We start from the raw sequence: 14,335 nt of genomic DNA, 5'->3' as shown, positions 1-14,335 counted from the left end.
TCACATTATGTCATACAGTTTTGACAACTGAGTCTTGTCATCCTCTGTTCTGTTCTGATGTGCTTTATTTAATCCCAGAAGAGGGTAGAGGATTCCTCTGCACTGCAGTAATTTTGTAGAGCTTGTGTGCAGTCTTTTCCCAACTGTGGAAACTCATGATGCAGCCTACTACATGGTCTCCCCATTTATGCTGCTGTATTGTTATCCTACCATTCTGCTTTCAGACACCCTCAACTGCAGGAAAAGAATGGCGGTCAAGTGGCTTGGATGTTTACAAATTACCTTTCCAGTCATAGCTTCACATCATAGCAATAGGAAAGGACAAGGACACTCATAGAATACTTAATTTCCCTTTTGTGCTGAGTAAAGATAAGATGATTCTTACTCTCTGGTGCTTGCACTAGTTCCAGGGCAGGTGACTGAACTAATCATATTCTTTGCATTCTCAATCTTTTTAGTAGAAAGTAAAATTATCACACCACAATTTTGAAGTGTTTTCTGGAGATTGGAAAGTGGAAATGATCAGGATGTAAAATTGCGAATGGATCTTACAACTATTTTTTTTAGATCAATATTTTCAAATTTCAAGTTCCAAATTTCTCAGCAATGGCCTTCTGGTCCTGTGATGGAATGTAGTGAGAACATAGATCCTCAGTGTTATGTACTGGGCTTGTGGTGATACACCACGTGCGTTGCTGGAGCAGCTAACGGCTCTCCAGTAACCCAGACTAGCTGTCTCCTGTCCTGCAATTGGCTAGCCCCAGGCGGAAAGAGTGGGTTCAAACCTATTGGCTGCCACCTAGGGGCTAGACTATATATTGTGGCTGGTTGCAGCCAAGTTTCAGTACAGTTCTAGCAAGAATAAAGTACAGTATGAGTTATCCTGTACTTAGCCTCATGTCATCATTACTGCAACCAAGAGCCCACGACTTAACAGTGGCAACGAGGGTGGGATCCTGCTTTGGTGATTAAGAGCGAAGTCGAGGGGTCGGCAGCACACACCGGAGGGAACAGGCATTTTTTCCCATCTCTAGGCCAGCTAGCAAGCCACACTAGCGGCCTCGTACTCAGTGGACGCATTCCCTGAGCCTAGAAGCAGGATCCAAAGATCGCAGGAATCTGAAGGAAGAATGCGGAAGGTTGGCAAATTAAGACAATTTGACGTGAAGCATCCGGAAGAATGGCCATCTTACCTTTCGCAAGTAGAAAACTATCTGAGAGCAAATCAGATCATGGAGGAAGGTCTGAAGGCCGCAACATTGCTTTGCGTGTGCGGCCCAGCAACCTTCGACTTGGCAGAGAATATTTTCGTGCCAACGCCCATCGAAGCAGTCTCATACGCAGATCTTAAGAAGAAGCTAACTGGGCACTTCCAGCCTAAGATGTCTGAGATGGCTTGGAGATTCAAATTCGACCAAAGAGTGCAGCTACCTGGGGAGACAGCTTTGGAGTTCATTGCAGGCCTAAGACAGGCTGCATGCCTTTGCAAGTTCTCAAACTTAGAAGAACGACTAAAAGACCGGCTCGTCTGTGGCCTTCGGGACACAATGCTTCAGCAGAGACTGTTTGCTAGACCCAACTTAATGTTTTCTGAGGCACAGGATGAAGTGATGGCCGACGAAGCTTCTGGGGGCGCAGTGCAGACAGTTCAGCCTACCAAACCTTCAAAAGTCAAAGAATCGGTCCATCTTGAGGTCGCCAAATGCGCCGGAGAATCGTCAGAGAAAGAAAACCCCGAAATCAACAGACTTCAAAGGTAATCCAACCACCAGCAAGAGGACGGTTATAAGGCAGTTCTCTTACCAAGATGTAAGGGGTGCGGAAGCAACCATCTTCATGCCAATTGCAGATTTCGTTCGGCCACGTGTAGAGCTTGTGGAAGAACAGGCCACATCACGGTGGTTTGCAGAGCCCGCCTGAGAGACCGCCCACCCAAACACCAGTCAGAAGGACCGACTAGGAGAGGTACTGGGACCCAGGGTCCAGTTAGTGTGGGATTCTTCAGAAGCCGTAGAAGCGTATGCTGCACCGGGGCTCAACGCCCCCTCAAACCCAAACTTAAGCTCTTGGTAGAGCTACAAGGACTTCCATGTAGGATGGAACTGGACTCTGGCTCTGCAGTCTCAATCATTTTGCAAGACACATTTGACTTCGTGTGTAGATGCAGTAACAATTGGGCTACACTAAGACCCTCAGATATCATTTTAACGGATTTTCAAAATGCTCACGTTAAAGTTTAGGGTGAAGCCACATTATTGGTAAAATGTAAAGGTTTTTTGGGGCACCTGGATGTAATAGTAGTAGAAGGCCAAAGAACGAGTCTTATTGGACTTGATTGATTTGATGCCTTAGGTATTCAGATTACTGGCATAAACTGTACACAAATTGCAGACCTCATGTCAGTGTGCGAAGAATACATGGATGTTTTTGATTCAAACCTAGGGACATACACAGGCCCACCTATTTCTTTTAAGTTAGTTCCTAACGTTGTTCCAATTAGGGTTAAACCTCGCAGTGTCCCCTTTGCCTTAAAACACAAAATTAATTCCAAAATCGATAAGCTTGTAGAACAGGGTGTGTTACAGCCTGTTGATGGGGGGCAGTGGGAAACTCCTATTGTCACCCCACTGAAGGCCAACGGGGAAGTTCACATTTGTGCTGACTATAAATGCACATTAAATAGGGCCCTCAAGCAACACACTTACCCGGTTCCAGTGGTCAACCATATTTTAGCCTCCTTGCAAGGGGGAACCATTTTTACTAAACTTGATTTAGCACAGGCCTATCAGCAATTGCCGGTTGATGAGGCCACAGCTGTGGCTCAAACAATTGTGACTCACAGAGGGGCGTTCAAAATTTGGAGTCAGTGTTGCACTGGGTATTTTCCAAGGGATTATGGAATGTATACTTAAGGGCATCCAGGGCGTCTGCCCTTATTTTGATGATGTTCTTATTGCAGGGGAATCCCCAGAAGTGTTGGCCAGAAGGCTCAGGGCTGTTTTGCAGAGGCTTCGCGAAGCAGGCCTCAAATTTAAAAAGAACGAGTGTAGTATTGGGGTTTCATCAACAGAATTCTTGGGGTTCCGAATTGATGCTAACGGCATTCACCCCACTGATTCTAAAGTGAAGGCCATTAAGATGGCTCCTAGGCCCAAATCAAAAGGAGAGCTTCAAGCATTTTTGGGTCTCCTAAATTTTTATCATACATTCCTACTGCATAAGGCAGCAATAGCAGAGCCCCTACACAGGCTATTTGACAAAAAAGCTCCTTGGAAATGGACTAATTTACATGGAAAAAGTTTCCAGGACTTGAAAGCACTACTGTCTGAAAAATCCACTGTAACTCATTACATAGAGTCTAAACCTGTATGTCTTCCATGTGATGCATCTCCCTATGGGGTGGGGGCAGTCTTAAGCCACATACAGAAAAATGGGAAACAGGTTCCTATTGCATTTTACTCAAGGACCTTGTCCTCTGCTGAGCGCAACTATGCACAGATTGACAAAGAGGCCCTGGCCATAGTTGCTGGAATTAAAAAAATTCATGATTACTTATATGGCAGGGATTTCACTCTCTACACTGACCACAAACCTCTGTTGGGACTATTCACAACAGACAAACAAACCCCCACATGCTATCTCCAAGAATGTTGAGATGGTCTATTTTTCTGTCTGTGTACAATTTTAAACTAATTCACAAACCAGGGAACGAAATGGGCCACACTGATGGCCTCAGCAGACTACCACTGCCACTAATGGATCCAGCTCCAGCTCCTGCTGCTAGAATACTGTCCATACAGGACATACCTGAGTTTCCCCTCCATGCAGGGGACATTGCTGCTGAAACTGCCACAGATAAAATACTTAGTAGAGTGTTGTCATGGGTGTACACAGGCTGGTTGGAAAAAAGTCCAGGCTCTGAATTTCAAAGTTTTTTTTGCCAGGACACATGAGTTCTCTGCACATAAAGGGTGCATTTTATGGGGGGACAGGGTCATAATTCCCACTTCCCTAAGAGACAGGGTTTTACAGTCATTACATGAAGGCCATCCAGGCATTGTCAGAATGAAAGCTTTAGCTAGAAGCTACCTTTGGTGGCCTGGCCTTGATAAGGCCATTGAGAGTCACGTCCATGGTTGTTATACATGCCAGCAATCTAGGCCTGAAATGCCACAGGCCCCAGTTCACAGGTGGAAGTAAACGCATACTCGCTGGTCAAGGATTCACATAGACTACGCTGGGCCTTTTCAAGGGCAGCTCTTCCTGATAGTAGTGGATAGCCACTCAAAATGGCTGGAAGTAATTCCAGTTCCTAACATGGCTACTGCTAGGACCATCCAGGTGCTAAGAAAACTCTTTACAACACATGGGTTGCCTGATGTCTTAGTTTCTGACAATGGGGCCCAATTCACTGCTGCTGAATTTCAGGCTTTCCTTAGAGCTAATCTCATCAGACATGCAACGTCTGCACCCTTTCATCCATCTTCTAATGGTCAAGCTGAATGCATGGTGAGGACAACGAAGGAGGCATTCAAGTGCATTGTCACAGGTGACTGGCATCACACATTGGCAGATTTTTTACTCTGCCAGTATTCTACACCCTGCACGGCCACAGGTAAAAGTCCTGCAGAACTACATTGGGGGAGGCATTTGATTACTAAATTGGACAGGTTGCATCCAGACAGAGTGGCAGCAGAAGCCTTTCGACCAAAGCCTCCGAGGGAGCTACACATGGGTGATTGGGTTTGGGCCAGGAACTATGGTCAAGGGAATTTATGGGTTCCTGTTCAAATAACCAAGGCATCCGGACCCCTATCTTATGAAATGGGGTTGGAGGGAGGGCGAATTGTCAGAAGACACATTGATCAACGCAGGATAAGGTTTCCAGAATGGCCAGTAAGTGAGGACTGCATCATAGGTCCCTCCAAAGGTCCTCAAGCTTGCGGCCAAGCCAGCCCTCACTTGGACCACCAGGGTTTTTCCTTCTCAGCAGAGATGGAATCTGAGGAAGAACCGGGTAGCATGGGAGTGCAACATGGAAACCCTGACAAAGCCAGCCAGCCGAACTTCAGCAACTGCTGTGCCTACTCTGCCAAATAGACTGACTCTGGGGTGGGCCAATCTGGTGAGGCCAGCCAAAGCATTTTGATTCCCCTTGACACAGGAGCACAAAGGGACATGGGTCTACCCACTGGGTAAGCTGGTAGACCACAAAGTGATGGGAACTTCAAGATGTTCCTCTAGACCACACAAGCCTCCTGTGTACCTCACAGATTACATTGTAAAATAAAGTGTTGTATAGTGTTGTAAAAACTTGTTACCACTAACTACAGAAACTTGTGCATTGTGAAACTGCCATTACTGCAATGTAAGCCTGTTCTTAGACATTGTTTAATCTCATTGTAGCCACAGTGAATTTATTATTATTTTTATTATTATCACTGCAGTTGTATGTGAGTTGACTGATAAGTATTGACAGCTGTCAAGATGAATTGCGGTTGTCATAGTCTGATCTAAGAGGGGAGGGGTGTTATATACTGGGCTTGTGGTGATACACCATGTGCATTGCTGGAGCAGACAATGGCTCTCCAGTAACCCAGACTAGCTGTCTTCTGTCCTGCATTTGGCTAGCCCCAGGCAGCAAGAATGGGTTCAAACCTATTGGCTGCCGCCTAAGGGCTAGACTTTATATTGTGGCTGGTTGCAGCCAAGTTTCAGTACAGTTCTAGCAAGAATAAAGTATGAGTTATCCTGTACTCAGCCTCATGTCATCATTCCTGCAACCAAGAGCCCATGACTTAACACTCAGGATGGAGACGATGCATTCCAGAGCAGTAAGAGGCAACTGAGCCTAGAGAAGACATTATGTGTGACAGAAAGAGGGTGAAAACACCTCCTCCCTAACAGTTCACAGAGTATATTGTGGATGCAAATATTAGAGAGCTCAATCTGGCAAGATTTTGCCTATGTCTAAACAATGAAGAACTTGGTTTGGAAGTATTACTATGTGTTATTCTTGGTCTTAAGCCTGACATGTCTCACATCTGGAGGCTACAGGATTGGGAATCTGTAAATGTTAATATTTTCCCCCAATGAACTGAATGGCCACAGGTACTGTTGTAGAATCAAGTATGCTTTCCAGCACTTGTCCTCTGTCTGGCCACACAGAATATGCTCTTTTGAACTGGATTTCATGAATAAAGGCACAAGCCTTACTAGATGCAGGAATTTTATTTATTCTATTGCCCTACTTAAGGCATTCTGTCATAGGTAAGCTAAAAGAATATTCTATATTTTCTCCGTATACAATGAACTAGAGAGAGAAGAGATAATAATAAAAAAAAAATTCCTGAGGTTGGAAGCTGTTTATCTGAATTTAAATGATAACAGGTTTTCTTATCTGACATAAGATGATTTTTTGTAATAATTTTAAAAATTGACTATGAGAAATAAATCATATCAATTCTGATTTTTAAAAATATATCTCAGGCTCCCCACCTTTCTTTTGGCTCTATTAGACTTTTAGTGCTTGTATAGATGGCCATAACTGGATGAATGTACAGGAGATCTGTGTATTTGTACCAACGTGTATGAACCTTCCTTTAAGATGAAGTCAGCAATTCCAGTTACCCTTCATAGGAAAAGTGCATGGGTTTTGCTATGCAAAATCAAGCACGAGTGGAACACAATGCCTGCCACACTGTTGAGATATAGGATGCCCATTTCATACATCTTATAATGCATACCCATATTTACCTCCATCTACTGCAGAGCAAACAGCTCACACAAACACAGAAAGGTTCTTTATAGGGGAAGCAAAAGAATAAAAATAAAACTAACTTTTCTAAATATCCCCAGGTTTGATATGCAAGATACCTGTCCCAGGCTGGCAAATTAAAAAAATTAATCCAGGATAATTGCTCCACCTTAGGCTACAGTCAAGAAACAACAAGCTGCATTCCTAGGTTGCTATGCCACCAAAAAATGATGATGTGATATCTCTTGAAGTCCTTTTCAGAGTTTCCGCTTCTTCTCTGTGATGGAATGGTAGATCTGCAGAGTCAGTGGCACAAAGCTCTTTTCTGAATTGTCCAAGAAAAATAGGGGCTCTGTGATGGTGACAGGGTCAAATTCTTCCTTCACCAACTGATTTTTGCGCTGCTTGAAAGTCCCTGTGGTCTCTAAGGCCTCCTGTGGTGAAAAGGAGAAAATCAACCCATCATTCCACTGCTCTTCTAAAGCACACCAAACATGGCAGAAGACTCCCTCATTCTCAAGTACATACTGCACTTTCTCCAGAGTGCAGTATGGGTATGGAGGATGGAGTGGATGAAGTGGAGAATTTCATTTGCACCAGATTGGTAAATAGCATATCAAATATATTGTATAAGATGGAACATTTTCCTAGTACAAGCAGCAAGGCACATCACCATCATTTAAAAAAATCCCTTTAAGTGCAACAAAAACACTGATATTATTCTCCATTTGGTGTCCAACACCAGCTTGGAAAGCTGATTTAGATTAAAAAATGATAGAAGAATTTAAATCCTTCCTACAAACCTGCTGCTTTGATTAAAACTGTGCCACATTATATATACTCTGCCTCAATTAGGCATGTTTTGCTGCAATAGTGGGATAGGTTCTTGAATTCCATCACTTACCTTGAAAACAAAGTTGAAGTATCAGCTTTATGATGAGGCAGAGGAACAGGTTACCTTAGGCAGCAGAAGCTGGGAAGTTAGAACAGGCTGCTGTAGGAAACAGTAATGTGCCACCTGGTCTTGACAAATTTAAGATGTGTGGACTTCGACTCCCAGAATTCCCCATCCAGCAATTTTGGGAGTTGAAGTTCACACATCCAGATACCAAGTTTGAGAAACACTGTATTAAGAAACCCACATCCAATCAAGGCGATAGCAGGATCAAAACCTCCTTTCACTCATGAATTCTATCTATCCAAACAGAGGGTGCTGTTTTTAATTGTTATCAATCCTAGCAAAGTTTATTCACATTATATCAACTTATTAGTAAAACAAGGAAAAAGAGAGGAGACTCACCCGGATGCGAATAAAATGAGGTATAGCATAGTTTGGCAGGTAATTCTTGGTATGTTCATATAACTGCTTTCCATCAAAGGATCTCCCTTCCTTTAATCGTATTGCTGCCATCCCAATCTTTCCTTCATGCCCTAGAAAATATCAGAATGTCCAAATGCCTTTTCAGGATAGAAAGACACAGGTTTGCACTGAAGGAATAGCAAGAGAAAATAGGTTGACTTAGCCCTTTGCCTTCCAATTGTTTTTCTCCTGTGAATTCCAGAACCCCCCTTTGGAGAGTCAGTAGGAGCCCATTCACTGTAAAATGAAGAAATAAATACTTACACAAACACTCTATTCTGAACCATATTGATGATATGTGTGTGTGGGGGGGGGGGAATCTGGAAAATTTCACTGCCAGAAATTGTAATTATATAATGGCATCTCCATTCTCAGTTTTCTGGAGGATTGTAATTGAGAGCCTAAAAGTGAAATACAGCCCATGGATTGTGAATTTAATATACCTATTCTAAGAATTTTATACACCTGTTGTAGTATAAATCGTAACTGTGCAGGATAACAACTATCATCCAGTAATTATGGCCCATTTGACTGGAAAATATCCAGCATACAGTTCAATGTAGAATCAATGTTTCAATAACTAAACACAAATTAATATTTAACTGATTTGTCCATGTAAAAAGATGATTCAAATGTTTTCTTTATTAACTTTGGCACAACACAAAAGACTTCTGAACTGATCATTCAGTCCAAATGTAATCTTAATCAAACAGATTGAAAAAGAACTCATACCCTGCTCTCTTAACTGTTCTCTAAAATCTGGCTACCAAAGACAACCTTGCAATTTTTATTTTCCTGCAACTACTATGAATCATAGTAAAATATAAATCAACAAAAGAAGGTTTGTTGCTTAACCTAGCAACCTCTATTTCTGTCTTCCTTTGAAAATAAAATCAAGAACCAAAACATCAAAATCTGAACAAAGACTAGGTAATCTTATAAGGCCGTGGTGGCGAACCTATGGCACGCGTGCCACAGGTGGCATGCAGAGACCTTTCTGTGGGCACGCACACTGTCACCCCAGTCCTAGGCCTTCAGCTGAGTTTTATAAACCTTTTCGCTTTAGGCCTCTGCCGCCATGTGCAAAAAAAAAAGGTTCAATCAATCAATTTCAACTTCTCATGGGAAAAAAAGATCTTGTAAAGTTGAAACTGATTGCTTGAACTTTTTAGTCCCACCCAGTCTGCCGTTACCATCACAGCCATGCCCAGCCAATGGGCCACTCCCACCCAATGGGCCACACCCACCCAATTGGCCACACCCACCCAGCACCTGACAATACATAAGTGGGTTTTGGGTCGCAGTTTGGACACTCGGTTTCTAAAAGTTTTGCCATCACTGTTATAAGGTGTTGGTATATGTAAATACATACCCAGAGAAACATAGATATTCAATAATCATGTAATCATTTCTAATCATTCTGCCAAAACTTAAAATCCTTACAGAACCCTTTTAGAATATGCTTGTCTTTAAACCTGTTTCCTCCCTGCCTAGGAAAGCTATTCTATAGCCATCCTACTGCCACCACTCTCCCAAAAATCTGCCTTATTCAGGAGGTTAAAAAAAAAGTAATTTGTCTAAACATTGTGTTAATTATTAAAACATTATTAAAACATCTTCTAATTCCTGACTTCAATTTTTAAGTAATCAGCACTATCTACATACATTAAAATGGCATTTTGCAATAAACTACACTTTTTACTAGCAAGTGTTGTGAACCATTTCAGAAATATTTGAGTTCACTATTATGGTTCAAGAATATAAGACCAGTGCTTTTTTTCTTAAAAAAAAAGGTGCCAGAACTCAGAGGTGCTGTCACTGGGAGCGATGCTGGTGTCTTGCTACGGCATTGCCGCCCATCCTTTGCACACCCGCCCCTGTGGCTCAGAGCCACATGCCGCGGGGATTCCCCTCCCCGCAGTTGCCATGCTGTGGCCCATGCTGAGCCCCCACCCAGAGCTGCTCCGAACCCCAACCCAGAACTGTGTTCCTCATGGCAGTGGTCTCCGGCACCAAACAGCCTCTTTCCAACCACATCTATGCAGGTATCCTTAGGGTGCCATAGTTATGGGTGAGAAATATTGGTTGCAAAGTTGGCATTTCTGGATGTAAAACAGATATTTTGGACTTATTTTTGTTTCTTTGCATGTTTGATATTTTTAAAAAGGCATATGCTACTGACTACACTTATGCATATATGTAACATCTTTTGCTAGGATACATGACCACTGCTTGTCCAGAATGTGAAAAGTGAAAGATTGTGACTAAACATAGTTTTAATGTACAGATAATACCACCAGAAATTATTTTAGCCTTTTTAATAAATGTTATTGATGTTAAGCTCACCATGGAAAACATTATATATTGTTATGTATATACTAGGTTAATTATTAAAGACTGAAGTGCAACATAACTAGATTCTAAATAATCTATTTTTCAAAACACACAACAGTCTAAACAGTAAAAGTAAAGTCCAAATTAAAAATATTTCATTCTTAAGAATTGTTTAATTTAAAGTAGTTTAGTTGTAATAGATGGTTATAGATTCAAAATAGTTTTCAAGTGTGTAGAAAAGATACCTTTTTTGTAGCATCAGCTAAATTAGACATATTACATTGAGAAAAATGTTTCTCATTTCTTTCCTCTTTATTGATTTCATTGCAGAGATGTTAACATAGGAAATAGATTATTTTGTTATCTAATTTTACCTTCCAAAAGACAGAAGCAGATGAAAAATGTGATTCTTTCCTGTTGGCTTTTTTGAATTAGCTGTTTTAGATTCTAAAAGTTTAGTTCCTAAAGAAGTAACCTTGTAAATAATTTTAATGTCCTCCTCTAGTGCAGGGTAGACAACCTTGGCTCTTTTATGACTCAAGGACTTCAACTCCCAGAAATCCTGAGCCAGCATGGCTCAGCTTGGAAACCTCTCTCTTTCCCCTCAGTGTGGCTGGCTCAGGATTTCTGGGAGTTGAAGTCCACGAGTCATAAAAAAGAGCCAAGATTGCCTACTCCTAAAGCCAATAGAGGGAGCTTTTTTTGCAAAAAAAGAAAAGGTGCCTGAATGCTGTTCTGAGCGTTTTATGAGAAAAAAAGCCCTGTATAAGACATCTAATATTTGCAATGGGAGCAACGTCTCAAAGGATTGTGACTGACAGTTCATGCAGTGTCTGTTATAATTCTGGGCATTATTCTTTTACAACCACTAAAGATAGATTTCTTAAAGAATACATTTTGATCTACCTGGCACAGGTACTCCGTATACATTTACTTCTTGAATAAATTCCAGCATAGCAAGGATTGTCTCAACTTCTGTAGTAGCCACATTCTCTCCTTTCCACCTACAATACAGTGAAAATGAAGTTATTACCACCATCTGTACACTTTTATAACTGAATTTGCCAAAATATAACTTCATTTATTACTAAAACATGATTGTAAATCTCAGGTGAAGCCATTCTGTGTTCCTTCCCAATATTGTCCCCAATTTACAGCAGATTCAGACTAGAGATTTCCTGCTTCACAAGTTATTTACTGAGCTACTTTCCCTCTTTGACATGTTCAAGCTATTGTATTTCTGTGTCTTTCTAAGTCCAGAGACCACATTCAGCTGAAGTTTGTATTTTGGAAAATTTTGCTTATTCATCACTAAAATTCTGCATTAGTTTAGCATCCATACATGCACACTGTCAGGACCCACCCCAAACCACATCTTAGGAAGACAAAAACTCTTGGAGTCAGGTTTTTAGTCCAAAAGAAATCTTTACTATGACATGCTCGGTTGTAGGAAATGAGACAGGGCTTAATGGTTCCACGATGTAAATCCTTATAAAGAGTTCCCGGTTTAACCCTCCTTAATCCCCATTTGGTCAGTCCCCCCCATCCTTCCTCTCGTATCATCCATCTCGTGGGAAAAAGGAAGTTAGGACCCTTTTGTTTATTGCTGTCTACCATGACAAAAGCCAGATGCTAGCCCCCCCTTTTGTTTCCCCAGTTCAAAAGGCTTCTCCTTTCCTTTGAAATGCCTATTGCCGGTTCAATACACATCTATCCTCTTCTCTTCGGGAGATGGCAGAATCCACGGGATATGTTTGAAACATTTCATTTATGAATATGATATAAATGGATTCTGACAGTCCGCTCTCCTTAGAAGAAAGATGTGTCCATCTGTAGGGGGAGAAAAGAAAAGAGAAGGAAAAAAAACATGTGTAAATGTTAACTCGGTTTGTTTGGATATTCTGTATGAAATCTCTTAAGCAGCTTTGGTGCTTTAACGTGGTGTTTGCTGACCCATTCATTTTCTGAGGAGGGGAGGTGTTTCCAAGCCACTAGATATTGAGTTGTTCCATGATGTCTCCTGGAATCCAGAATTTCCTTCACCTCGAAATGTTGTTCTCCTTCCACCATGATGGGAGGTGGTGGTGGTGGAATTTTTGTTCGTAGGGGAGATTGTTGTTCTCTCTTTATTAGACTGCAGTGAAAGATTGGGTGTATTCGTCTAAGATTTTTAGGTAGTTCTAATTCAACTGTTACTGGGTTTATGATTCTTTTAATAGGAAAAGGTCCAATGTATTTTGGTCCTAGTTTTTTACAGGGTTGGAGAGACTTAAGGTATTTTGTAGACAGATATACCATCTCTCCCACCTTGAACGGTGTGGGATCAGATCTTTTCTTGTCTGCCTGTGTCTTGTGTGCTAATCTAGCCTCTGTTAATGCTTTTCTGACAATAGGCCAGGTGTATTGTAACTGAGCAATCCATTCCTTTAGTTCTGGAATTACCGGTTCTTTTGGAGTTAGATCAGGTATGGGGTTGAAGCTCTGGCCTGTGGCTACTTGAAAAGGAGTGTAACCTGTGCTGGAGTGAATTGCGTTGTTATATGCCACTTCTGCGAAAGGCAGCAGGTCTGTCCAATTGTTCTGCTGAAAATGTACATAACATCTTAAATATTGTTCAAGTACAGAGTTAGCCTTTTCTGCTTGCCCATTACCCTGAGGGTGATGACTAGATGTCAGTCCTTGGGTGGTTCCTAACAGAGATAAAAATTCCTTCCAGAATGCTGAGGTAAATTGCACCCCCCTGTCAGATATGATGCGTTGTGGTGCCCCATGCAATCTGTAAATATGTTGTACAAAAAGTTTTGCTAATGCTTTTGCAGTAGGAATTTTTGGGCAAGGTATGAAATGGACTTGCTTAGAGAACAGATCAGTAACAGTCCAGATAACGGTGTTTCCGTTGCTTTCTGGTAGTTCCACAATAAAATCCATGGCTATTTCTTTCCATGGGGCTGAGGGATTCGCCACTGGTTGTAACAGTCCTGGCGATTTCCCTTGTAACCTCTTGGCCATTGCGCAAATTTGACAGCTACCCACATAGCTTTCTATGTCCTTTTTCATAGATGGCCACCAAAATTGCCTTTTAGTTAAGTGTAAGGTTTTTACAAAGCCAAAGTGTCCTGCTGATTTTGTATCATGGCACAGTTGCATGAAATTGATTCTCTGTGTGGCCGGTATATATAGCTTCTCCCCCACCCACGGCAGTCCATCTTTAATTGTGCACACATGTTTATTTTTCTGGAACCATTCATCACTTTCCAAAGATTTCCTGAATTCTATTCCAGTTTGGCTATCTACCTTCGGCTTCATTTTTTCTTGTGCCCTGGTGGTGACTGGTGCTGCCAGTTGTTGTTCCGGTACAAGTGGTTTAAAGTCAGTAACTCTTGTGCTGTTATATTGGGGCATGCGGGATAATGCATCTGCCAGGAAGTTCTTTCCCCCCGGTAAGTGTTTGAGAGTGAAATTGAATCGGTGAAAGTGTTGGGACCAGCGGGCTTGCTTAGGAGTGAGCTTCCTGGGCGTTTTTAGTGCTTCTAAATTTTTGTGGTCAGTCCAGACTTGGAAAGGTATTTTATTTCCTTCCAAAAATTGACGCCAAGTTAATAATGACCACCTTAATGAGAATGCTTCCTTCTCCCATATTGGCCATCGTTGTTCTGTTTCTGTAAGTTTCCTGGATGTATATGCGCAAGGTTGCAACGCCCCCTCATCATTTTCTTGTAGTAATACGGCTCCGACTGCTACGTCGCTCGCATCTGCCTGTATTACAAAAGGTTTGTTGGGATCTGGGTGTTTAAGTACAGGTTCCGCAGAAAAGAGTCTCTTTAGCCTCTCAAATGCTGCTTGACATTCCATTGACCATTTCAGAGGCTGGCTGGGTTTCACGG

At 41.9% G+C, this 14,335-nt stretch overlaps 1 protein-coding gene across 1 annotated transcript in view; it reads right to left on the bottom strand.

The window, feature by feature from the left end:
- Window positions 1-6,713: 6,713 nt before the first annotated feature.
- LOC308677117 (long-chain fatty acid transport protein 2-like) overlaps window positions 6,714-14,335 on the bottom strand; it is a gene marked incomplete at its 5' end in the record, with an annotated part of 44,499 nt that continues 36,877 nt past the window's right edge. The window contains 3 exons of the mRNA XM_081343281.1: window positions 6,714-7,191; window positions 8,058-8,188; window positions 11,358-11,455. Of these exons, the coding sequence (XP_081199407.1) occupies window positions 7,015-7,191; window positions 8,058-8,188; window positions 11,358-11,455 (406 nt within the window). The 3' untranslated portion in view covers window positions 6,714-7,014. The remainder of the gene's footprint in view (window positions 7,192-8,057; window positions 8,189-11,357; window positions 11,456-14,335) is intronic.

Source organism: Vipera berus, assembly GCF_964194415.1.
Source record: "Vipera berus genome assembly, chromosome: Z".
NCBI lineage: Eukaryota > Metazoa > Chordata > Lepidosauria > Squamata > Viperidae > Vipera > Vipera berus.
The sequence above is the reverse complement of the archived record's forward strand: the minus strand, read 5'-3'. Positions and strand labels throughout refer to the sequence as shown.